General features: G+C 36.5%; 1 protein-coding gene and 1 long non-coding RNA gene across 52 annotated transcripts in view; one reads left to right on the top strand and one right to left on the bottom strand.

Annotated features, from left to right (window-relative positions):
* The window catches only part of LOC121110620, a 62169-nt gene that overhangs the window by 756 nt on the left and 35994 nt on the right, over positions 1-25419 (bottom strand). The window contains exons 1-2 of one of the 2 annotated variants that reach the window (XR_005859256.1): positions 16088-16328; positions 11649-11739 (exon numbers count right to left, since the gene is read on the bottom strand). This is a non-coding gene — a long non-coding RNA (uncharacterized LOC121110620). Of the gene's footprint in view, positions 1-11648; positions 11740-16087; positions 16329-25419 lie in introns of those variants that run through there. The other variant, XR_006939096.1, reaches the window with a different exon arrangement.
* Positions 1-25419, top strand: part of ANK2 (ankyrin 2) — a 338182-nt gene that overhangs the window by 300597 nt on the left and 12166 nt on the right. For 31 of the 50 annotated variants that reach the window (XM_040699364.2, XM_040699367.2, XM_046940570.1 and 28 more), the window contains 10 exons: positions 3070-3298; positions 5665-5790; positions 7765-7887; positions 9295-9327; positions 11399-11420; positions 13870-15852; positions 21009-21083; positions 22442-22573; positions 23065-23211; positions 24599-24878. In XM_040699364.2, the coding sequence (XP_040555298.1) occupies positions 3070-3298; positions 5665-5790; positions 7765-7887; positions 9295-9327; positions 11399-11420; positions 13870-15852; positions 21009-21083; positions 22442-22573; positions 23065-23211; positions 24599-24878 (3150 nt within the window). The remainder of the gene's footprint in view (positions 1-3069; positions 3299-5664; positions 5791-7764; positions 7888-9294; positions 9328-11398; positions 11421-13869; positions 15853-21008; positions 21084-22441; positions 22574-23064; positions 23212-24598; positions 24879-25419) is intronic. The other 19 variants (XM_040699389.2, XM_040699386.2, XM_040699390.2 and 16 more) reach the window with 2 other exon arrangements.

Here is a 25419-nt window from a genome sequence, read left to right as displayed (position 1 = left end):
AATTTCATTGTTTTTATTTTAAAAGAGTATATTAGTTTTTACTGTTTCTCTGATTTGTACCAAAAGATCTCTATGACAGAGGATACATCTGGAGACCTAGGAAGTTTTAAATTTAGGGTTTGTAATCTTGCAAACTGTTAATTTTTTTTTTATTTATAACTTTGGCAGTAGGTCCATGAAAAGCATTTACTGCAAACAGTCAGTGGGCATAGCAGTTACTACTATTAGATGATTTAATTAAATATAATATTCGACATTAAAATGATTTGAGCTCCTGCAATCCAATCTACAGCGATACTGTAACAGAAAGAGAAATGAAGTTTTGTTTTTCTGGACTTCCCAATTCGGAACTGTCTCTCTTCCCATTAAGTTCAATGCTTTGCTTATCCACATTTCCTGCGCTTCCTAATTAAGCATTTTTTCTTCAATAATTACGACCACAAGAGGGAGATCTTAAACTGTTTTAGCTGTCATCTGCTATCAGCTGCAGTGTTCTAAAGGGGGAAATTAAAGATTAATTTAAGATCCAGATTTGGAGACTAAGAGTTCAAAATGTCTAAAACTGTGAAGTCCTCAGCAGACTGCACGTGAAGTACAGCCAGAATGAGGGTGACAATTTATAGAACTACAGCTCATTAGAGACCCTAGTAGTGGATGTTTCCAAATCTCTCTGGTGGCATTACAATGGATTACTATTGCACTGTTAGGTGCCCTGAGTCTAATTTAGAAATTTCAATGAATTTCACATCTACTTTGTTATCTAGTTGCATGTTTGACAGTATTTAACCCAAATATGATTCTAAATGCTGTTAAAGATAGAAAGGAAACTAGATTTTTCATGTATTTACAGTCAGAGAACTACCCTCTTTGCTGAAGGACAAACTAACTTGAATTTCTTGACTTATGCCCTGGTCTATAAGTGCGTCTACTCATTTTTTTTTTTTTTAACTTTGTGCCCTGCTGTGATCCAGCTGGTACCCAACTGTTTGCTACTTATGAAAATGTGTCTATGTCTAATTAAATCAGTAATAATGCAGATTTTTTTTCCCGTTTGTAAGACAAATTTTCTCTAAAGTGATCTTGAGAAACACATACTTTTTTCTAAAATACATATGAACTAAAGTGCAGACTCTGAGGCATAGATGTTTTCCATTGCCTGAACTGCAAGGTTTTTAGCGTGTTTGTTGTTGCTGTTGTTTAAATTTAGTGTCTGCTTTGGCTTCCTAGCCACTGGTGTACAGGAGAAAATGATTTGAGCATATGGTGATTTCTCAGAGGATGTAGCCTCTCCATTTTGAGTCCAGCAGAGCATAGTTCTCCCACATGCTAAAATGGTAAACTATCAGTGTGCATAACCTTTTATGTACCAAACATACTTTCACTCTTCAGATGCCATCAGGCTCTGTTTTTTTAACCAGTGTGTTTGTTAAAAGTTCTAAAGATAATCATAGCACGATATTTTCTACTATTCAACTGCAGATGAGTAAGACCAGAGAAGTCACACTTGAAAGGTTTGTGTTGTACGTTATAACATCATATAATCTACAGTAAGTGATAAGTTCCCTGTAGATTATATCAGCTTCTGAGGTGGCTTTGACCTCTCATGACTTCCTTCTCCATCCTACAGGTGTCAAACTCAACCATACATTTCACCTCCACAAAGAGTTTTATTTAAAAGAAATATTGTCAGCAGCAGAGAGAAAATAAATCATGTGATATCAGAGAAAGACAGCAATACATGCTACTTATTGTAAAATGAGTGGTGCATTTCTGCTTCTGTGATTGGGGATTAGCAAATAAAATTATTAAAATTATAGATCATTAAAAATTATTTTAAGTGAAAGTAAGTTGTTATCTTTACAAAAGAACAATTCAGTTGACTAAAGAAAGGTATAAAGAAATACTGCCTTTTTTTTTTTGTTGTTGCTGGGCAATGTTTTTCTGGGTTGAACTGCCCAAAGAAAGGAGGAAGCTCCTGTAGCTTCCAGTGAAGAAGAGGGTCATTTCTGACACAAGGAGACATGTACTGGAAGCTGAAGTTTCAGACATGAATTTCAGCATCCACATCTTCAGTAATGTTCTCTACATTCGATATATATCTACTGTTTGAGGTCTGTAGTGATTTACGTGCCCTAGCGATAGACAGTTCTCACACTATGCGGAAACAGTCATTTATTCTAGTAGTATTTTGTCTGTTGCTTTGAATACTGCTATGTAATGTATGACTTGTGGTGCGTATGTCACAGACAAGGAACCATCATTATAGAAGAGTGTATACACTGGAAAGAAAGATGTCATCAGTGAAATGGAATTATAAAGTGAGTCAGTGGCAGTTACAGCCCCTAGGAAACAAGAGTAGTAGGAATCAGGTTTGGATACACCTTCTTTGAGGACTTTCAAAATATAATATCTGTATCTATGTATCACTGTCCTTCAATATGCATAAAAACAGCACATAAACGAAGTTAAATGTCTCTGAATTCACATAGGAGCCATTTGTGATTTTGAGTGCAGTGGGACATTGTGAACAAAATCAATTAATTATATTCATCTAGAAGACCCTCAGTTTTTGATGTTGCTTGTAAGAAATATATTGCCAACCTCTAAGCTAGAGGGTAGAAAAAAAGCAAATTTTTAGGGAAAATATCTTAATATTTCAGCCATAAAAGATGGAGGTTGTACAAGTAGAACAGACTGAAGCATTAGCAACACATACTAAAACCATTTTGGGCTCCTTTTCCTCATGAAAAATCAGGAATGTATTCGGAAAATAACAACGGCCTGGAATTTGTGCAACAAGAGATCCTATGAAGGGTTTTGTGTCTGATATTTGGAACTTAAGTTCTGGCAGAAATGCTTTTGCAGTACATTTTGCTTCAAGCTCCTAAAGCAGAGGAGAGGGTTACCATCTTAAGCTATTCATCCCAAATGATAACTACTTCTCTTTTATTCTGACCTACATGAACAACTGGCCTAGTTACCAGCTAATGCTGCCACAATGGAAAAATTATAATTTTATTGTTTAAATCTTTCTGTGTTGATTACTCAACTCTTCATTTTATTTTACAGATTTTGGTTAATTGACTGCCGACAGACACAAGAATCTGTTACTTTTGCTTCTCAAGTGTATAGAGAGATTATCTGTGTCCCCTACATGGCCAAATTTGTGGTGTTTGCCAAATCACATGATCCCATTGAAGCACGGTTAAGATGTTTTTGCATGACAGACGACAAGGTGGATAAAACTCTAGAACAACAAGAAAATTTTGCTGAAGTTGCCAGAAGCAGGGATGTTGAGGTACTGTACAAGAATCTTAAATAGTTTTCTGAATTTGCTAATGCTAATTTTAAGCTAATATTTTCTGCCTGCTGTTTGGAGCAAGGACTGAAAAATACAAGTGCTAACAAATACTCTTATGATGCAGTGTCACCTATCATGGTAAGATGCAATTGAGCACGGAGGTGCCAGGTGTGATTAACCAAATGAATGGGCCACTACCAACTTGCTAGTCCACAGGGCTAGCTGAAATCTATAGTCAGCTGTCTATATTTGGGCATTTGCATCTTCCTGGATCAGCCTAGATTGTTTCACTCATAGGGAAATCCAGTCATCTGGTTAGGCACTCTTAGAAAGGGATTACATTTGGCAAAACTGCTTTTTTTGCTTTCTCTGTAGCATCATTGACATTTTAAGGAGGCATCTAGTGTGTCCTCAGAAAATAAAAGAAAAAAAAAAAAATTAAGTAAGTGGAATATATTCAAGGAGAGAGGAAGTAGGTTGGTTGAGTCTGAGCTCTCTGATACAGGGCTAAGACTTAAAAAATGTCTATGACAAAACTGCATTAACAGAATTCTGTTTCCTAAGTTTCCTTTCTATGGTGGACTTGTTAAACAGTTACACTTAGAAACTTGGCTCATGTATGCTAGGAAATCATGGAATAAAATAAAGTTGGGGTTTACTCTTCAGACCAGCAGTTAAAGATTCTTTCTCCTTTCTTCTAGTGTCAGGGTCAGCATTTCTTTAAGTCAGAGATTCAGAGTTAGAGCAGCATCTTCCAACTACTTTTTATGGAGTCTACTTTTATGTGGGGAAACAACAGCAACCTTTGGAGACTGCTAGTTGTGCAAGCAGGAGAAGGCATTTTGTATGTCTTTTAATTAAAAAAAAAAAAAGTCTGTACAAATTTTTCATAGGTTAGGGTTTATGCAAAACCTAAGACTTACAAAAGTCACTTCAACAATGAGGTGATAGATGTGAATTGACTTTTTATCTTGGGTAGCTCATTAGCCCTGAGTATATAGTGGTCATTTCTGTGATGATCCACATTGATTGCATAAGTAAATTTTAATTAGTTCTGTAACAAACTGCCAGAAGACAACTCAAATTTCTCAGTTATTATCATAGGGTTTTTTTTAGAGGCAAAATCTAAGTAAAGGTGAGATTTGGGGTGGTGTTCTTTGTTGAACAATTATGTTTCCTGAAGCTGATACTAACAGGGTGTTGTGAAAAGGGTAGTTGCAAAAAGGATAGGTAAAAGCCAGCTGCCAGTAACTCCATAAATACGTATTAGTAACCAAAAAAGCAGTCAACAGCATATTTGTTACCAAATATTAAAAGATTCATATATGTTCCTGAAAAATGAAGGTTGTTGTAATGTGGAATCCAACAAATTGCCTGTTAAAAGTGTTGGTTTGGTTTTATTTTCCCAACTCTTTCAGCTTCCTCAGAAGAAATGAGAAATTGAAAACACATTTACTGCATTCATAGCATATTTTTCTGCTTAGTATGATCTCTTTTTTCACGGCTGAACTCCACCTTTAAAAAAATTTGTTCTACTATTCCTGAAGCCCTGATAGGCATTTGTTGTGCAGAGCAGCTAGATAAAATATAGGCTTATAAAACTGAAAGACAAGGCTGAATTTCTGGAAAGTAATGATGAGGTATTAATGTACTGGCAGTTTGAAGAAAGTGGCTCCAAAACTGTTAAGATGAGATTTAAACATTTGGAGGGGCCACACAAACAGCAATCCAAAGACGTACACAGCATCATTGTATAGGCATTTCAGAGAGGTATTTGCTAGAGGCCTGATTTTCAAAAGCTCTCGACCTTCACAAATGCAGTCAAAATGAATATAATCTACTAGTACTTAGTGACTTTGCCTACTGCAACAGGCTTGCCAATAGATTAAACTCATAGGTAATCTAATTTAGAAAGTTTTTGCATTGTTTAGGAATGCGCTCGGAAAATTCATGATAGTCAGACAGGGCTTATCTTATTGTTCACATCTGGGACTGTTGGTTTGAATGCTGAAGAAAATGTTTCTTTGTTGTCGCAAGCTCATATTAGCAAAGTATGCTAAAATTAGATCTAATTACAAAATACTAATAAAGAAGAAATTGAGAATTTGCATAGATTTATGACATTGAATGCATATCTGCTCATTTACAGTGTCACACTAGTGTTACTGAATTGATGAAATATTCCAGTTAGAATTTAATGATCTGAAATGTGGTGGCTGTACATAACAAACCTCGCAAATACTCTGACAGGTCAAGTCTTAAAAATTTAAGAAATTGATCCAAAGAACTACTATAAAACTTGGCTGAAAAATCCTAACCTCATGATTGTGATTGTTACCATGTTTCTTTCTCATTTCCAATAGGTATTAGAAGGAAAACCCATCTATGTTGACTGTTTTGGCAATTTGGTGCCACTAACTAAGAGTGGACAACATCATATATTCAGTTTTTTTGCCTTCAAAGAAAATAGACTTCCTCTATTTGTTAAGGTAATGTTATAATATGAGCTATTGATAATATTTTTATTTTTGCCTAATTGGGAATTTGTGATAAACTTAGCAGATTGAACAGTCCAGATTTCTCACAGTGGATTAAACATTGACTTGAGTAGACAGAGCCTACCAGATGTGTGGAAATAGGTACTTGAAATTTCTTAAATGTTGGCTTTACAGACAATTGTCTGTCTCAGCTTTTGTGTGGCCATAGTATTCTTTTGGACACCAAAATGGTAGCTCTGTGATTCCAGCTCTCTACCTACAGTCTAAAGCTTTGACTGAGTTAGTTGGGTTCGATTTTCTGTATTAGGGTTCAGTACATTGCAAAAGGAAAAAAAAAGAAATTCCAAAGATGTCAGAATTGTCAAAAATCTGTCCCACTATGACTGTCACACCAAGCGTATGTAAATACGGGTATGACTGCAAAGAGAGATGCAGTTGTTCTTCAGCTACAATACTCTCATCAGTAGCAGTGCAAAACTTGCTTGGAAATTCTGTAAGAAAAGTATGGGTCCTTTTTAGATATTTCAAGTTACAGTTATACTGTGTTTTTGAGAACAAAGGAAAAATGAAGTAATTTTGAACCATCATTTAATTGTGTTCCTGTAGCACATATTATGCTACTATACTGTTGTAAAATCTTTTACTCAAAGTCCACAGAACAAAAGCTAAAACAAACAAACAAAAAGTTATAACCAAATGAACTAATGTTTTAGATGCAGATGCAAGTGCCAGTGATGTAAAAACCATGGACCACAGAGCTCCTTTGCTTTCATGAGATCTGCAGGGAGCAGATGTGAAGCAATGCTTTTGCCTCCTCTTTTGGATGGAGAGATTTACAGAGAGATTCACGTGCCTTTTCCAGCAAACTCTGGCTACACCACTGTCATTAAGTAAAACGGTTTCAGAGAGAGACATTAGAAATGGAAACTTATAAAATTGGAGAAAGTCAACCCACTCCCTCATTAGTTAAATTCACTCTGTGCTGCTAGACAACTTCTAAACTCCCTCCTTCTCAGTTGTTTTAGTTTACTACTCTGTGCCAGCACATGTGGCTTTGCATCTAGTATTTTCAGTCTGATAAAATTAGTGCACACTTATCTAATTGTATCATTTTTGTCAGTTCAGAAAACTGTATGAGGTAATGCTTTCTGTTTTTTCTCTTGTGATATTGTGTTTAATCCTCTTGACGTTTTATACAAAAGCTAAAACTACATTACCATTCTCCTAAGTGCTGAGGTTGTTTCTGCTAACAGCTGTGAAACACATTTTTCTGATTCACTGCAAAATTGAAACTATGATGTGCTGTAGTATCAGTTGCAGATTGTAACAGTCACACCTGTGAGTATATTCCAGCAAACTTCTTCAGTGTAAGAGTAAAATTCACCAGTGCATTTGAGAAAACATTTTGCAGCATATATTGTTCAAGTGTAATCTTTCACTATTGTACAGCCCCTCAGCTGAAGAGTAGGCAAATGAACAAACATAATAGATGATACCAAAATTTTGAGCAAAGACTTACTGCTGATATTGGCACAAACATGGGGAAAATTGACTTGGTTTATTCAGTATTTTAATAGAAAATAAGTCTGTCTGCCACAAAGTCTGGGGACTATTTCAGTGAACAGCAGGTATTGTAAGTTATCACAGAAGCCTAACCATACCAGAATATCTTTGTTCTTTTAAGACAATGATAGACAGCATTACCAGTGACCTCTATAAGTAATCTTCTACTGTCTAAGCTTGCATGTGGTTGTGTTTTCTCTTGCTTTGACACAAATACATTTACATGTACATTTACAAATAAGTAGGAGAAAAAACGCACAGAATATATTATTTTTGCATACGTGAACTTTTTCTATCCTCTCTGTGGTGAATAATTTGAAGTGTTGCAAGCAGTTCAAGCTAGAAATTAATTCAAATCAAACGAGAACAATTAATTAATTTTCTGTATGCTTTTTCCACCAGGTGCGAGATACCACTCAAGAACCCTGCGGACGATTATCATTCATGAAGGAGCCAAAATCAACAAGAGGTCTTGTTCATCAAGCCATATGTAATTTAAACATCACATTACCTGTTTACACAAAGGTACTGTGAAATTGTACTGGTATATAGTAATCAGCACTGTAATGTGACTGAGGAAGAAGTAAGAGGGCAAAATGTTGTTAAAGCTTTGTTATCGTGTATTTTGAAGAATAAATACACAGTACAAGGGCTGTCAATTTCTTGGTTTTAGTACTCACACATTTAGCTCTCAAACATTTTTTTAGGGCTCGGAAGAGAGGGCAGAAGGAGGTGACTTCGTACTGCGTGGCTCCCATGGTTGGTGTTGCACAAGACAAATGCTGATTTTATTTTGTGCAGTAATTTTACCTACATCCTGTGCATCTGGGACTCAGAGTATTTCTGAGTCTCTTTCTTGGTTTTGCTGAAGAATCCCAGTGTCTAACCCTGTCCTGTTAGGTTAGGACAGGAAGTTAACTTTTACACCTGTAAGTGTAAGGAATACAGGCCTATAGATCTTTCCCTGTTTTTAAAATATGATGCATAGAAGGGCTGAAAATTACATCATTTGCCAGTCTGAAAGTTAACAGACTGCAATAACACTTCTAGGTGACTGCCTTTAGGTATCCATGGTGCTAGTGCTGAAAACATAGCATTCTCAAACTCTAGAATTTCAAATGTTATGGCAGTGCCAAAAATATTTTCTTATATTTGTTTTAACATCACACTGATTTTGACACTATATTTTCTTCTTACATCTGATCTGATCTAAGCTGTCAAGAATCTGCAAATATGTCAGACTATTGTTCAGAGTACTGTATTCTTCAGAGTATTGTTATAACAGTTAGGAGATGAAAAATCTATCATGAGTTACTATTTATAAATAACAGGCTCTAGACCAGCTGAGATCTCGTTTCTTTCCAAAAAGTTAGTTTATTGCCATCACGTGATAAGTATGATACTTATTACTGTTCTTTGTCAGCTTAGGACCGGAGTGCTTTTAGAAACATCTTAGGCTGTTTGACCGAAGTGTTGTTGGTGTTTTTTATTGTTTTTTTCCTCTGTATTTTTACCATGTAGTATAATTGTATTATATCTTTTTTGTATGATTTACAAATAATGTGTCTCAAGCTATTTTCAATTTAAATGAGTAACCTCTTAAATACTTGAAATATTTAATCACTTCAATTTATAGGTGTGAAAGCATGCACAAATGTCAAGTTTCAGGACAAATAAGCATCATTAAGTATAACACCTAGAAGCAACTTTTTTGCAATTTGCTGGACTCTGCAGCATTTTGTTTTACACTGCCACTTTCCCACGAGTAATCAATTCCATAAACTTACTGCATAGTCTTCTTTTAAATGCTAAATGTTATCAGAAATGTTTAAATGTTGTCAGAAGTAATTTTTTCTTACCCTTCTAACGATTCTGCATTTTGCCTGCTCTGTTTTCCCCTTCTCTTTTTGCATGGCATTTTGGAACCGAAAGGAATCGGAATCAGATCAAGAACAAGAAGAAGAGGTAATGTTGCTATACCAACAATTGCTTACACATACTTAAAATACAACTAATAGATACGCCTTGGAAGAATAAATCTGTGAGGACCTTAAAAGGATCTTTCCCAGTCACACTTTGTAATTTACCAAGTCTCATTTTCCCTAAATTAAAATTAAAGTTTAACACTGATTTCACAGATGATTAATAGTATAATTTCCCTCCAAATAAGTTTCTTAACTAAAATATTTAAAAATTATTCTTTTGAAGAGCATCATGTAGGTGGATTTATTTAGTGGATATTTTCCGCAACAACAACAAGAAAAAGAAGTGGGATTAATTATCTGATTCTAAAAATAATGTAGGGTTTCTCCTAGACTTGTCTGAAATATTTAGAGCCAGTGGATGATTGATATAGCATACATTTTATTAATACCCCATATGTACAAATTGAACACGCTTCCTCTAGTGGAGGCAGAGAAGGGAGGCAGAGAGACAGACTAAACACAAATATCTCCATCAGCCAGTTCTCCTCAGTTGTGAGGAATCTGCAACCATGTTGCAGTTATATGCACTGCATGTATAACTGAAAGGGCATCTTGTCCATTTAAAACATCTAGTAGACTGGATCTTACAGGTATATGAATCTGGAACCCAGATTCAGTGTTAACCCAGAAGTTACAAGGAAATTAACCCAAAGTAAAATACATAGAGTTTTATTTTTTAACGTAAAAACTGAATTGCATCTTAATGGAAAAATAGGAGCAGCTCCCAGCTTTGCCAGCTCTGTTCTGGCAGTTACAAATGTTTCTTAAGGTCTGACTCCTTCATGAATGAGTAACATAAGGAAAAGCATCCCCGCATTTTTAAGGATGTTCAGCTATTTCAAACAAGAAGTGCCAGCACTGTGAGACTAACCCGCTCTTCAAAGACTATAACGTCTTTGCAATTAACTGCAGAGTTCAGAAGTTTTGTTGCGTGGACTGCAGTGTTTTATTACCATTACAAAAAGTAAATAACAATACTATTCTAGTGCTGAAATATAGGCACTGTCAAATGAAAATGTGGTCAAGTTTTTAATAAATATATTCAAGCAGGAGTGAAGTATTTTTGGAAAAATATTATTAGCTGTAGGTCTGTAACTTCCTTGTTTAACCTGATACCTGTGATTTACCTACATTTGTTCTCCATTTCTGGAAAAACAAGAATTAAGTAAGTAACATCTTACTTGAGAAAATATATTGCATTTACTTTTATAAAGAATGCTTTTAAATGAAAGTGAGCATTCCCAACAATCACTAAGGAATATCTTGGAGGCTTTAGCCCCAAGTATGTCAGCACTACTGCAAAACTAATTTTTCAGTCATACTGCCACCACATGTTTGGTAGAGGAAATTAAGTGCTGAGCGCTCCTTCTAAACTTGAATTTTCTGTCTGACATTGATTTTTTTTTTAAATGTTTTTCTGGTTTTCTTTTGAAAAAAAAATTACAGCCCTTTTAATCTATGCATTCTGGAGGGAAAAAAAAAGTGAAAAAGGTGGCCTCTGAAGGCCATCACTGCTTCCATTTAGAGATATCAATAGTATCAAATCCTAGGTGGTAGCAAATCTGCAGTTATTTCTACGCTTGCGTTTCTTCATCACAAAAGTAGAGGGGAAAAATTCAAATGGTGATAGCAGAATGAATATATGCAAAGAAACTGGGCCTAAGGCGTAGTAGGTGCCTTTCAGATGACCATAATGGACTTTTTGCTTTAGCTGAAGATAAATATATGAAGAGTAATGCAGCAATATACCTAGTGATGCAGAAGTCTGGGTTCCCTGCTGCTAGTCCAATTGAAAGAAAATACCTTGCAAGATTTTGCATCTACTAGACTGTAACAATAGCAAAACAACTTCTTTTCTGTTATTAGAAATACTGAAACAAAACCATGCTTAACATTAGCTTGAATGCATTCGTGGTTCCATTCAATCATTACATGTGTGTCTCTTGATGTATGTAGTGGACCTGACTCAACCAATATTACTTCACTGGTGACTTTGTATACATTTACTATATTGCAACTTTTTCATCTTTTTTTTTTTCCTTCTCTTCCAGGTTGATATGACTTCAGAAAAAAGTAAGATTTTCTTTTTACTATAAAAAAAAATTATAATGTAGTTTGTATGAAAGATGATTAAGAATACAATTAAGCATGAAAGTGAGTTAAACTTTAACAGCTATTGCTAATAGCATCGATACATTTAAAACGTAACAGAAAGCAATATATCATAGCAGCTACATGATTAAATACGTTTTAATGTGTAAATTAACAAGTAAGCTTAAAAGAGTTCATCTAAGTACTTACTTTCCTTTGACATCCCTAGTGATCCTGCTATTGCTATTTTGCTTGTATGAATGCTCATCCTTCCATTCTCTTGTCCATTTGTTGATACACACTGTTACCATTTGAGATAAATGACAGTATCATTTTTAATGAAAACACAATTAGTGTACTAATATATTTCATTAAACTTGTGAAATATAAGCATGCAAAAAAGTGATACTGCCAGAAATAATCAGGCTGTTTAACCCTCCCTTCCCGCCCTTTACTGTGGTGAAATATGACTGAAAGCTAAGTTTGGTACAGCATATAAGCCCTTTGTATATACAGAATTAGGCCATTATTATTAGAAACTGAGGGTGAGTGGTTCACACTGCTGAAGATTTCTTTTAATGAAGACATAAATTAAACAAATATATATTCAAATTGAAGAGCATGTCTAGTATTTTTCAAGTGATTTGGGAAAACAGTGACTGTCTTGTTTGCAGTTTAAAGTGCCATTTCTTGCCTTTATTCTACTTTGCATTTTGCTGTTTGTTTATTCCTGACATAGTATGTGCATGTTCTAATTAGAAAGACAGCAGCGTCAGGGTCATGAAGATCAAATGGATAACCATTCTGCTATGACCTCTTTTTTTCTAAAGCTGAAATTCTTCAGCTAGAAAACAAAAGACATCAGGCTGACAAGAACAGCTAAATAACCTGGTGTGAAGTAGCATACATAATGATATAAAACATCAGCAATGTCTGATTTCTGCTCTACTTCATTAATATTTACACCAAGAGAACCAGTTTTCTGAAGGTGGAAAGCACACACCATGGTACAGCTAGCAGAATGGAATTTCAGTTACCCTAGGGTTAATTTTCAAAGAAATGCAGATAATTATGCATTGCCTACCTTCTTATTTGCATTACTACTTTGATTTTTAGTCTGGAGCACAGAAAAGATTTATGTGATATACCACCCTTTTAAAAATGAAATGTGCGATTCCCTGCAATTTCTAAGCGTTGTTTACTGTTCATAAATTTCTTTGTTGCTCTACTGTTTCATTCTGCTCCATGTACATTTTCTAGTATTCCCTCCTGAAACTAAACATTCCCAGTAGTCAGCAATGGCATACCAGGACCTACCTACATTCAATTTACTGTTTATTGGTTGTACAGATTAGATAAATATTTCACCACAGTATATTTCATAATACTTTCATGTATCTTTAATTTATAAGATTAATTTCAAAGCTATTGTTTGTTTGTTTGTTTAACTGAAACTACGTACACAGAAGCATTTGCAACACCTTTGCTTTGCATGGAAATAACTTGCCTTACATAAACTGTATGTATGTGTCTAGCGTGATTGTCTGATTTTTGGTTGCCATACATTACATTTTTTTAAAAAACTCTGAAATCACTTCTAAGTTGATTCACAGTTTTTTTCCTCTATTTCTCCTTTTCTTCTGTCTTCTCCTTCCTCAGTCAATTCATTAGTTGTCAATGAGGATGTTCCAAGGAAAGGACCATGCCTCTTAAAACCAATTGATGTTTGTTTCATTGTTTAGGTGTGAAATCCCCTTTGATGAAATGCCGGTTTGCAGCTGATTCAGATATCTACATATTTGATCATATTTTAGATTATTGCAGAATTATTTATAACTTCTTATTTTGATCATTAACTAAAAAAAATAAATAAAACATGTTCACTGAATGTTATTCTGACAGTTTGCTAACACTGGCTTTCTCTTAGAGGAAATCGACTTTCAATCAGTTCTAATACTTTCCCCCTCTTTTCTTGTTTATTTTTATTTGAACATTGATTTGTAACATCTGAACAATCTTGAGATGCCTATCTTTGTGTAACTTCACTGTGTTTTCTTCTGTTTTTAATTTTAAATTTTGTTGTTAGTGGGTTGTTTTATTTATTTATTTATTATTCTTTTCTTTAATGGTGTCCTGATTTTGTTTGTTACAGCTTTGGTAATGTATGTGTGGCCATGCTATATTGGTAAAGTTAAGCAAGTTATTTCCTGCCATTTTCCTTTTCAGTTTTTTGTTGTTGTTGTTGTTTTTTCTCCCGTTAGCTTTGCTTTGCTCTTGTACCCTCAAATCTTGTGGATCCACCATTCCCGGCCCATTTTGTAGATCTTCCTACCACTGCAACCAAAGACTGTCATTTTTAGTCCTGATTACATTTTCCAATCTCTATTTTTGATTTCCATTTTACTTTCAATGTTTTTCATTCGCATCAAAGATGATGAGACAGAATCTACAGAAACATCTATCCTGAAAAGCCATCTGGTTAATGAAGTCCCTGTACTAGCCAGTCCAGATTTACTGTCTGAAGTTTCTGAGATGAAACAAGATTTGATCAAAATGACTGCCATCTTGACAACTGACCCTTCTGATAAAACAGGCTCTATTAAAGTGAAAGATCTTGGAAAAGCCACTGAAGAGGAGCCAGGAGAGCCTTTTGAAATAGTTGAAAGGGTGAAAGAAGACTTAGAAAAAGTGAATGAAATTCTTAGAGGTGGATCATATACTAAAGAAGAACATGCTTTGCAAAAGTCTCTTTCCAGACAGGAATTTGTAGAAGAAGAATGGGTCATTGTCAGTGATGAAGAAATTGAAGAGGCCAGAAGAAATGCTCCTGTAGAAGTCACTGAACATATCTGTGTAGAAGTTAGAATAGACAAAGAGACAACAGAGATGGAAAAGAAAGACATGACAGGAATGGTAGATTACCTTACTGAGGATTTAAACAAATACGTTTCTCTTCATGAGGTACAGCCACAAGCTTTACAAGAAGACATAGTAGAAGAGAGATTTGAAGCTGTAGTAATAAGCAGGGATTCTGAAAAAGAAGGACGAGAGTCTCCAACAACCGAAACACTAAGTCCACAAGAACAACATAAGCCAGCCTTAGAAATTAAAAAGCCAGTTAGAACAAAGTTAAGAGACAAGCACAAACAAAAGGAAGGCAAGATGCATAGCAGTGAACAACAACCAGGACTAATGAAGGTCAGTTCAGATGAGTCTCCAAATGAGGAACGTGGCTTAACACCAGCAGCTGCTCCTGAGGCTAAAGCTGTATCCCCTGTCATAGAGGAGACTCCTATTGGCTCAATAAAAGATAAGGTTAAAGCTCTTCAGAAACGAGTGGAAGATGAACAAAAAATACGCTCTAAACTACCTGTCAGAATTCAAACAAGAGAAGGCACTGCTGAAAAGGCTTCTAAAAAACCAGTACCAGTCAAAAAATCAGTTGCACACAAAGCACAGCCTCCTGTTTCACCTTCTCCTAAGACAGAAAGACTTGAAGAGACCATGTCAGTTCGTGAGCTGATGAAAGCCTTCCAGTCAGGTCAAGACCCATCCAAGAATGTATCTGGATTGTTTGAGCACAAGTCTGTCAAACAAAAGCAACAACCCCCTGAGAAGGAAACAACACGGAGAAAAACAATTTCTTCACAAAGTGAAACAAAACGAGTATCAAGCCACAAGACAGACAAACAGAAGGACAAGCAAAGCACAGTATTAAAAGCAGAGAAAGAGCCACAGCCAAAGAAAGGAAGAATGCAAGTGTCCACTGTTGATACTATCAAGAAAACTGTTGGCAAAGACCAAGTAAAACAACAGAGCAGCAAAAAAACAACAGTTGAACCTCCCCCTCCAGTATCTGCTGATGAAAGTACCAAAGATTCAGCAGTTGTAAAGGGCAAGACTTCTGATGACCAAGGTGATACAGACTTTCAGATCAGCCCTGACAGGAAAACCTCAACAGATTTTTCTGATGTCATTAAAGAAGAACTTGAAGACAATGACAAATACCAACAATTTCGACATCTTTCAGTGACAGAGGAAGGTGAGCTTAACTTGGAGCAAGTACTGACCAGTCCCTTCAATGTTGCTTTCCCTGCTGAGTATGTAAAAGATGGATTCCTTCCTGCTCTTTCTCTGCAAAGTGCTGCTTTTGATGGGAGCTCAGAGAGCCTTAAACATGAAGGTGTGGCTGATTCTCCAGGTAGCCTGCTTGATGGAACTCCTCAGATCAGTTCTGAGGAAAGTTATAAACATGAGGGTCTGGCAGAAACTCCAGAAACAAGCCCTGAAAGCCTTTCTTTCTCACCAAAGAAAACTGATGGGCAAATTGAAGAAGCTAAAGGAACAGCTAGAGTACACACAACAGCAGAAACATGTTCTCCGAAGGAACTCTCACCAAAGGAAAATGAAAAAGGTATTACTGAAAAACAGCTAGATGCTGTTACTGAGACTAGTGAGTCTCATTCTGACCGTGTATCAGAAGAGCTTGTACCTACAGCCTCTGAAGAAGAGGCTGATAAACTTAAAGAAAGTAGCTCAGCTTCCATTACGAAAGATATTAGCAGGGATAAAGAATCCAGAACCACTCCACATTTAACTCAGTCTTCTGAAACACATGACACTGCTTTAGAGAAAGAGAAAGATATAACCTGTGAACGCCGTGTTGTGGTTAGAAGTCCCCAAAAATTGGAACTTTCACTTGCTAGCCATGATAGTGAAAGCTTTAGCCCAGTTGCAGATGACTCTGTGGCTGTAAGTCATAAAGACTCACTGGAAGCAAGCCCAGTTCTAGAAGATAACTCCTCACATAAAACGCCTGATTCTTTGGAACCCAGTCCTATGAAAGAATCTCCTTGCCGTGATTCTCTTGAAAGTAGTCCTGTAGAACAAAAAGTGAAAGCTGGTATTTTGGGGCAGGGTCCTCTTCAGCCTATTCTTGGCAAAGGAGAAACTTGCCCAGAGCTGGCAACAGTGCGTTCCAGGATTCTCCGTGACCCTGAGGGAAGTGCTGATGATGACAGTCTAGAGCAAACATCTCTCATGGAGAGTTCAGGGAAAAGTCCTCTTTCACCTGAGACTCCCAGTTCTGAAGAAATTAGCTATGAAATCACACCTAAAACAGCAGACTCACAGGCACTATCAAATATACCAAAGTCAGCCGTGATCCCTGAAGTCAGTGAAGAACCAGAGGATGAATCAGAAAGTGAACCAAAGAAAAGATTTACCCCTGAAGAGGAGATGTTTAAAATGGTGACCAAAATCAAAACATTTGATGAATTAGAGCAAGAAGCAAAGCAGAAGCGTGATTACAAAAAGGATTGTAAGCAAGATGAATGTTCCTTAGTTGCTGACTCAGAAGTCACATGTGAAACTGAGGAACCGAAGTCAAAAACTGTAGAAGAAAAAGATATACCCACAGTGGTAATGTCTTCAGCTGAATCTAGAAAAAGTTCTTCGTCTTCAGAAAGTGAGCCAGAATTGACCCAGCTTAAAAAAGAAGCCGATTCAGGTCTCTTAATGGAACCTGTGATCCGAGTGCAACCACCTTCACCGTTACCATCTAGTATTGACTCTAGTTCTAGCCCTGAAGAAGCAGGTTTTCAACCCATTAATTCAAAACAGTGTTCTTCCAGGATAGGTGCAGTTACAGCAGAAGAGGATAAATCAGCAGAAGACGACAAAGATGAACCATACATCCTTGGAGACAGCTGTAAGGCTTCCACGAGAAAATCAGGCATTTGTCATTCTGATGGTTGTGTATCAGCAGAAACTGAGGAATCAAAATGTGATAGTACAGATGACAGTGAGATGGTTAGTCCTAATGCCCCGGTGACAAAATGTGAGGGTACTCTGTGTCATTCCATTGGTGACTGTTCTCAGAAAGAAGTTCACACTGAGTCTTCAACACTACACCAAGATGATACCAATGCAAATGCTATCAAAAGCACTACTCTTTTAACACATACAGCTCTCACTGCTAAAGGAATGGTGTCTGAGAAAATAGATGATGGTTCTTGTGGACACAGTAACACTGAGTTCTCTGTACTACAAGATGGCAAACTGACTGAAGATGATCCCATTGAACATTCTGATTTTGCAAAAGTAAATGCAGATTTTGAAACACCTCAGAGAGAGATTTGTGCTGAGGAACCCTTGTCAGAGTATTCACCCCTTACCACTGAAACAGTGGAACTTGAAAGTTGTGTAGTGGATGCTGCTGAAAGTAAAGCTCCTCATATAGTAAGCCCTTATGAAAATGTGTCTTCTGAACATTTTTTTACTGATGGTGGTGAAAGTAAGGTAGGAACTGGTCAAAGTCTGCTCTCTAGGGAAGACTATTCTGTTGAAGAAACAAAGGATCAGACTGGCGAGGCTCTGCTTAGCAGAGGCAAAGGTAGTGAGTATGAATCTTCAGAGGAAGTACATATGGAAACAGAACTTAAAACAGAGGACGTATTTCAGAAAATCTTGCCAGGGTCTTCAGCATCAGATTCCACAAAGTTAGCTGAATCTGCCCTTAAGGATATAAGAGATGAAACAGAGAAAATGATCAGTCAAGTTGTTATTACTAAAACTGATGTAGATTCTGACACATGGAGTGACATACGTGAAGATGATGAAGCTTTTGAAGCTCGAGTAAAAGAAGAGGAACAAAAGATATTTGGGTTGATGGTAGACAGACGATCACAAGGCACAACACCTGATACAACACCAGCCAGAACACCCACTGAAGAAGGGACACCACTTAGTGAACAAAATCCTTTTCTTTTTCAGGAAGGAAAGTTGTTTGAAATGACTAGAAGTGGAGCTATTGACATGACCAAAAGAAACTATCCAGATGAAAGTTTTCATTTCTTCCAAATGGGGCAGCAGCCTCAGGAAGAAGTTTCTTTATGTGAGGAAAAGAAAGAAGCAGTAGAGGCGGAATCTTCCAAGCCAGAGAGCTCACCAGATCCACTGTCGCTTTCAGAATCAGAGGACCTGGATATACAAGGAAAAGATACACTGAATCGTTCACCCTCACCACCTGAGCCTTGTGATAAATCAGAAGAAATGACTGGTGAAGGCGTCGGCATAGGCACTGCAAAAGCAGAGCTTAAATCCAGAATTCCAATTAAAATGGGTATTTCAGCTTCTTCAAAATCACCAAAGAAAGAAACTGCTGCCTCTGAAGCTGAATCCCTCTTCACAGTGGAGACTGACATAGTCGATAGCAGTCAGGTGCCTTTCCCCATCTCTCCTGAGCAGTCTGTGGTAGAAGATGAGTTAGAATTTTCCAAAGTCACTAGATTTGTTTGTTCTGAAAAGGATGATGAGTCCCCAGACTCTTCACCAGAGGAACAGAGATCTGTGATAGAAATCCCTACTGCTTTAATGGAGAGAGTGCCTTCTTGTGAAAGCAAATCCAAAATCCCTGTAAGAACAGCTGCTGCTGCATCACAATCATTGCAACAATCAGAAAATGAGAACCTTTCCACTGATGGCTTCCTAGACAGTCTGCAGTGTGAAGGAAAAGACGACCAAGCAAAACCAAAGTCTAAAATTCCTGTCAAATCAGCTTTCCAGAGAGCTGAACAACAATACACATCCACAGACACATCTGTCCACAAGCTAGAGTCATCCAAAGCTCTCGACATGACAAGCAAACTACCTACAAAACAAGATAGCCGAAGTAAATCTGAATCTGATGCAAGTATTCCCATGGACCCAAAGACCAAACGTTCAATAAAAGCTAGGAGTTATGCAGAGGCAGAAGCAGAGACCTGGGAGAGGGAGAGAGAGTTAAAGGTTGAGCTAGACTCAGATGAGGCAACAGCAGCAAGACCCAAGGTATTTTCATCACGGGTGCCAGTTAAAAGCAGGAGCACTACAGCCTCCCGCACTGCTTTTAGTCCTACAAAAGAAAGTAAGGAACATTTTTTTGACCTGTATAAAAACTCCATAGAATTCTTTGAAGAAATTAGTGATGAAGCTTCTAAGTTAGTGGAAAGACTTACACAATCAGAAAGAGAACAAGAATTAGTTTCAGATGATGAAAGCAGTAGTGCCCTAGAAGTTTCAGTTATTGAAAACGTGCCATCCATTGAGACTCAGCAGTCAGTTCCTGAAGACATCTTTGACACCAGACCTATTTGGGATGAGTCTGTAGAGACTCAGATTGAACGTATACCTGATGACAATATCCATGACCATGCTGAAGGTATTTGCCAACGACTGGGATTCCCTGTGCGCCGCATGTCATAAATTAAAACTTTTTGGTTTTTTGTTTTCTTTAGTGTGTGTGTGTGTGCATCTGTAAGTTTGTATAAATGTGTATAATGTGTGTAGCATTTTCTTTTAAGCTTTTGATGGTTAGTTGTGGTATTTTCTTTTATTTTCTTTTTTTTCTTTTTTTTTTTTTTACCCCTATAAGCTGTGTTTGTTATTTTGTGTTGTGTCTGTATTTTTCTTGTTTGTGAAATAATCTCAAGATTGCAAGTCATGAATGCTTATGGGAAGTGTTATTTTAATAAAGAAAAACACTTCAAAAGACACATATTTACCATTAAAACAATCCTTCAGGTCATGTGCACTTTGATTTTTGGCTTTCCCTGGCCCTATTCTGACCAACTGCTATTCATAATGAAAATTTGGGCATTGATTGAAACTAGAATGGCAAATCCATTTTCTTTTGAATTTTTACCCAAAGAAATATAGGAAAAATGAGAATAAGCAAGATTTTCTTGTTTTATTTTTGACCCTCTCTCATGGAAATTCTGCGTCATTAATAACTTTAGTACAAGTTGACAGGTGTTTGTTTTTGACTTGTACTGCCGTTGGGTAGCTGTGATAGAAATCCAGTAGCTAAAATGAAAAGTGCATATTTCATTAACTTTAAGTCATTTTCTGAATGTGGTACTTTGAAATCCATATGTGTGTTCAGGGAAAATCAAAACTCAAATTCTGGCATTCTCAAATCAGTTTTGAGGATGGGAGAAACAGTCAAGTGTCACTGTTATTGAAATAAAGGCTGATGAACAAGCATCTGATTTTTCCTTGCCTTCATTTTAAGTATTTGTATCACTCTATTTGAAAGAGTCAAAGACATTTAAGTAAGTAATTTACAAACACAAACCATAGTATGAAATGTCAAGTGAACACTTTGAACAGATTTTTCCCTACCACAGAAAAAACACAATTAGAAACACCAGTCCAGATGAATTTTTCAGCCTTGGCATTTACTAAGGAGGCATGGAATATTATGGCTCTTGACTTAGTTAAAGTCTTCAACTCAAGCGTTAGAATAAAATGCTTGGATAAACATAGACACCGTAGGTATTTTAATCCTTATTTCTTACCTGAGAGTCTGATTTTCAAATAAAAAATTCTAGATAGTTCTATACTTTTGGAAAAATCACACAAGAAGGCTGGAGATTTATGGACCTTACTTTAACTACCCAGCTGTAGCAGCCTGTCCACATTTAGATTAGACCAGTCAGAAAAAAAGTTTCCCTCCTTTGGTTTATCACCTATAAGAAATGCTTTTTAATTTGTAAAAGACAACTTGTGGCTGTTCTCTTTGAACTTTAGATCAACAGGATGATCGGGAACGGACTGAGGAAAGACTGGCCCACATTGCTGATCACCTTGGATTCAGTTGGACAGGTAAAACACGTTATCTGTTCTAAAGAGAAACAAGACAAGCATTCCTCAGTATTTTCACTTTTCTTTCAGATGATTATCTAAATAGAAATATTTCGGTAGCTTATAGGAACTAGATGGTCTGTCTACTGGTTACCAAGATTCCTCCAGCTTATTAAGTAAGAGCTTGTAAGATGCAGAGCTAAGGCCTCCGCATTTGTTGTGGCATTTCCAGAGGGAAAGCTCTTAGGATGACAAAGTGACAAAGAATTGGCAGATGTCACTCTACACTTTCTTGCAAAGTGCAACAACTCTAAAAGATTAAGTGGCTAAAAGACAAATGAATAAGCATCAGCTGTGTTCTGGAAATCCTGAGGCAGAAGGCCACTACGGGGATAAGTTGCATCAACTTATTTTCTATGGAAATATGCTGAGGGAAAAGGGGAGAAAAGGGCTGTGCTTGTAAGTCACTTCAAGATATCGTATTAATACTACTGGGGAAAAGTGAGAGAACAGAGGATGAACTGTAGATCTCTATCACTGAAAATTGGTGCAGAATGTTTACAAAAAAGGAGCTGTATAGAAATCTCCATGCTGTGTTAAACTGTGCAATCCTATATTAATAATAATAATATTCATATAATAATAATATTTATTTTATAATTAATATTTTATTATTAATATATGTTATGATATAATGTTCTGAAAACACAACTAGGAAAAAAAGGATGCTCATCAAAATAGATGTTAATGTTTTATAGGATTTTGGAAGGGGCAGAGTAACATACCTGCATAAATGTTCCTGTTTTGAGTTATGATGAAGATTGATTATGGTAAAATTGACTGTCAAACATTCCTTTCAGCTACAAAAGAGGTGATGAGACTGGACAGCTGTCTGAGCCTGTGCTCAGTCAGAAAGATACCATTTAACTTTTCTTTTGATGAAATAAGTCCAGGGGAGCAGTATGATGATGCTTTAATCTAGCCCTAAAGAAACACCACTACTTAAAACGAATTCTTTCACTAGATTTTGATCAAAGTTTCCAAAACATTAAACACTGTAGGAGATGTGAAACTGGTGAGCATAGTGCTGTGTCATGGTTTGGCCGGTAGTGTTGTGAGAACTCTGAGAACTCAGAATGGTACACACACAAAAAAAAAAAGCTCCCACAAACCCATCGCTTCTAAGCATAATACGTTATCTTTGTCTTGAACATCTTGTTTAACATTATCTCTAAACATAATATGAAGTACTTAGAAGTAAAGAGAAACTCGTTTCAGAAAAGTTTGTAATCAACTTTGTTGCTGACAACTGTAAAATAGATGTAAGGTAAGGTGGGAAAAATAAAATACATCTTCACAGAAAAGGATTTCTTTTTCAGAGTTAGCAAGAGAACTGGATTTCACAGAAGAGCAAATTCATCAAATCAGGATTGAAAATCCTAATTCACTTCAAGACCAGAGCCATGCACTCCTCAAATACTGGCTTGAAAGGGATGGGAAACACGCAACAGGTTCGTTATCAATTATAGTATATATGTAATGTCTCCAATGTGCAAGGTGACCTGTGTGTGCTGTAAATTGGGAAGGGAAAATTTAGGCGACAGAAAGGAGGGCTGCAGATTGGGCTGGTTTTTTTTTCTTCTTTTTTATAAAGTTTCTGTGTTTAACATGGCATGTCATAAGATTCTCAGTTAGAAAATATGATTTAATCCTGTTTATTTGGAAAACAAGATAGAACCTCTTACAGCAAAGTAGGAGTGGAAAAGCATTGAGTCTTCTTTTTCCCTAAACAGAAAAAATATTTGGGGGAACGAAACCACTTTGAAAGTAGAAACAAGATTAGTGGTAATGTTTGTATGCAGCCTGTCAATAAAACTTAGATTTTTACATAACAATTTTTTTTTAAATTGGTATCCTACATACATACTTCATATGGAAAATAGAAGGGAGAGACCATGTGAGATTCTTAACTCAGCTATATGATGTCATTCTAATCCCACAGATACAAGTCTTACTCAATGTCTTACAAAAATCAATCGAATGGATATTGTTCACCTAATGGAGACCAGTGGCATTGACTCTATGCAGGTCCACGGCACTCGCACATATGCAGAAATTGAACAAACAATAGGATTGGACCATAGTGAAGGTAAACATCTCCTGATGCAGTCACAGACTGCCCAGGTTATGATCCTGTTCTGAGATGTCTGACGAGAATAATCTGTTAACTGTTGTGACTGAGCACTAGAATCTAATTTTGAAATCACAGTGTGAGTGAATGGAAGCGTGAGATCACACAGGTCACTATTTCACTAGGTATAAAATCGCAGCATCAGCTGATTCTTATAAAGCGCGTAAAAGAATGTTGTCAGAAAGTACTGCAAATACTTGGGTCCAGTTTATTTTTTTGCTTACAGTTGCTCTCTTAGAAGTTAGGAAGGTTGCATTAGGATTTCACCAAGATTTGTAAAAGGGGATACCTTTGGATTCAGATATCCAGGATATTGTTTGTAATTCTGCTATAGTGCTGTTAGAATACTTGAGTTTACAAGTTCAATTTAAATCAATACACTAAAGAAACATCTCCAAATTACATGAAATAAAATCCTCTGTGTTCAAGTGATACTTTTACACCCTTAACTTAGTATTCAACCAGTTAGCTCAGTAAAGTATTAGACAGCTGAAGACATTCTATCTTTATGTAGGTGATTTAGGAATTGGTCATATTTGCTGTTATTAGAATTCAAGTGTAACAACTAATTAGTTTAAGAATGTTAACTTCCATGCCTTCTTAAATTCAGTAGAAATAGCTGTGCTTTCCACCAAGCTATTCTTTGGAGTTTAGTTGGTTCCTAGTGAAGAAAAACAAGATCCCAGACACTAACAAACAAGAACATGTCAGTTGTCTGCTGGATACAAATGAACATGTTAGTTTACTACTTCTGCAGGATTAGAGAATTTTTTTTATTATTATTATTTTAAATGTGCTTTGAAACATTCATTTAGCTAGTCCTCGCACCTAGACATATACAATTTTTCCCCCTCAGACGTGCAAAGTAATTATTTTTGTAGCCATACACGCTAAGGACCTCTGTAGGTTGTGGTGTTTATTTTGGTTTGGTTTTGCTTTTTGTTTTTTTGTTTGTTTGTTTGTTTGTTTTTCCCCCCTGTAAGGATGTACATGAAGGATGGGTTAAAAAAAAAAAGTCACTAAAACCTCCCTCAGTCTGTGGGAGAAAAAACTGTTGCAAATCTCCCATACTTTGAAATACCTGAGATTAAATGATGTAGATAAATTTCTGTGTAGATTCTATTTTGCCTGCTACTGTCAAGGTTCATCACTGGGTAATTCTAATGGTAATCCAGTGATCCTTCTCCTGCTCAGAGAGGTTATGCCCTCTGCCACTCAAGACTTACTTATAAAATTTTCAGGTAATTTGGTCCTTTCAGGGACTTGAAATGCACATGGAGAATTAGAATGACTTTTTGTACTCCAAAGAGACTTGCAATGACATTTCTCATTTCTTTTTTTAAAGGGTTTTCTGTACTGCAAGAAGAACTGTACAGTTCAAGACATAAGCCAGATGAACGCCACAGAATATCTAAAGACGGTGACCCAACAGAACACCCTCCCATTGTTTCTGAGGAAGATGTATCCGTTAGTTATTCTCCTTTTCAGGACAGTACTCCTAGGAGTGAGGCAGAGCTATCAATGGCTGAGCTCCTAAGGCAAACACACAAGGAACAATTGGAAGCTGAATTCTCAGGGAAACCCCAAGATGTGATAGAAACAACATCTTCACAACATGAATATTTGTAAGTGTTGAAAGACAAAGTCAATCTTACGTAGAATACATTATCGCTTCTCAGTGTGATACAAAGATTTGAACATTTGGATTCACTAGAATTTTTCTTTGGTTCTGCTCACACGTTCGGTCGTTTCTTCTGTAAGTTTCCATTTTTGATCCATGTGAAGGAAGCCTTAAGGACTGGGAGAGAAAGTTGGTCCTTTATTCATTTACCCATGAATAAATGAATAAAAAAGCTAGTTCAATGCATTGAAAGAAAAGAGGTACTTTAAACTTTTTCCCTAAGAAAGTGTGTATATTTCATGTTAGATGGCAGGTAATTAATATTAGAGGATCCTTTCTTCAACTTCAGGATGTCGTTTTTCAGTTGAGGCAAGAATTTTGCTAACTTGATCATTACTTACAGAACTCCTAATTACATAATAACAACTAGATTAAAAGCCAATCTGCAAGTCTCAGATGGCTAAAGGAACAGAAGGAGGGCTCTTCATAGACAAGGCAAAAGTACTTAAAGGAACAACACATAAGAAAGTATAGGCTTAGACAAC

Source organism: Gallus gallus, chromosome 4, assembly GCF_016699485.2.
Source record: "Gallus gallus isolate bGalGal1 chromosome 4, bGalGal1.mat.broiler.GRCg7b, whole genome shotgun sequence".
Classification (NCBI taxonomy): domain Eukaryota; kingdom Metazoa; phylum Chordata; class Aves; order Galliformes; family Phasianidae; genus Gallus; species Gallus gallus.
Note: the sequence above shows the minus strand (reverse complement) of the source record. Positions and strands in the feature narration are given on the sequence as shown.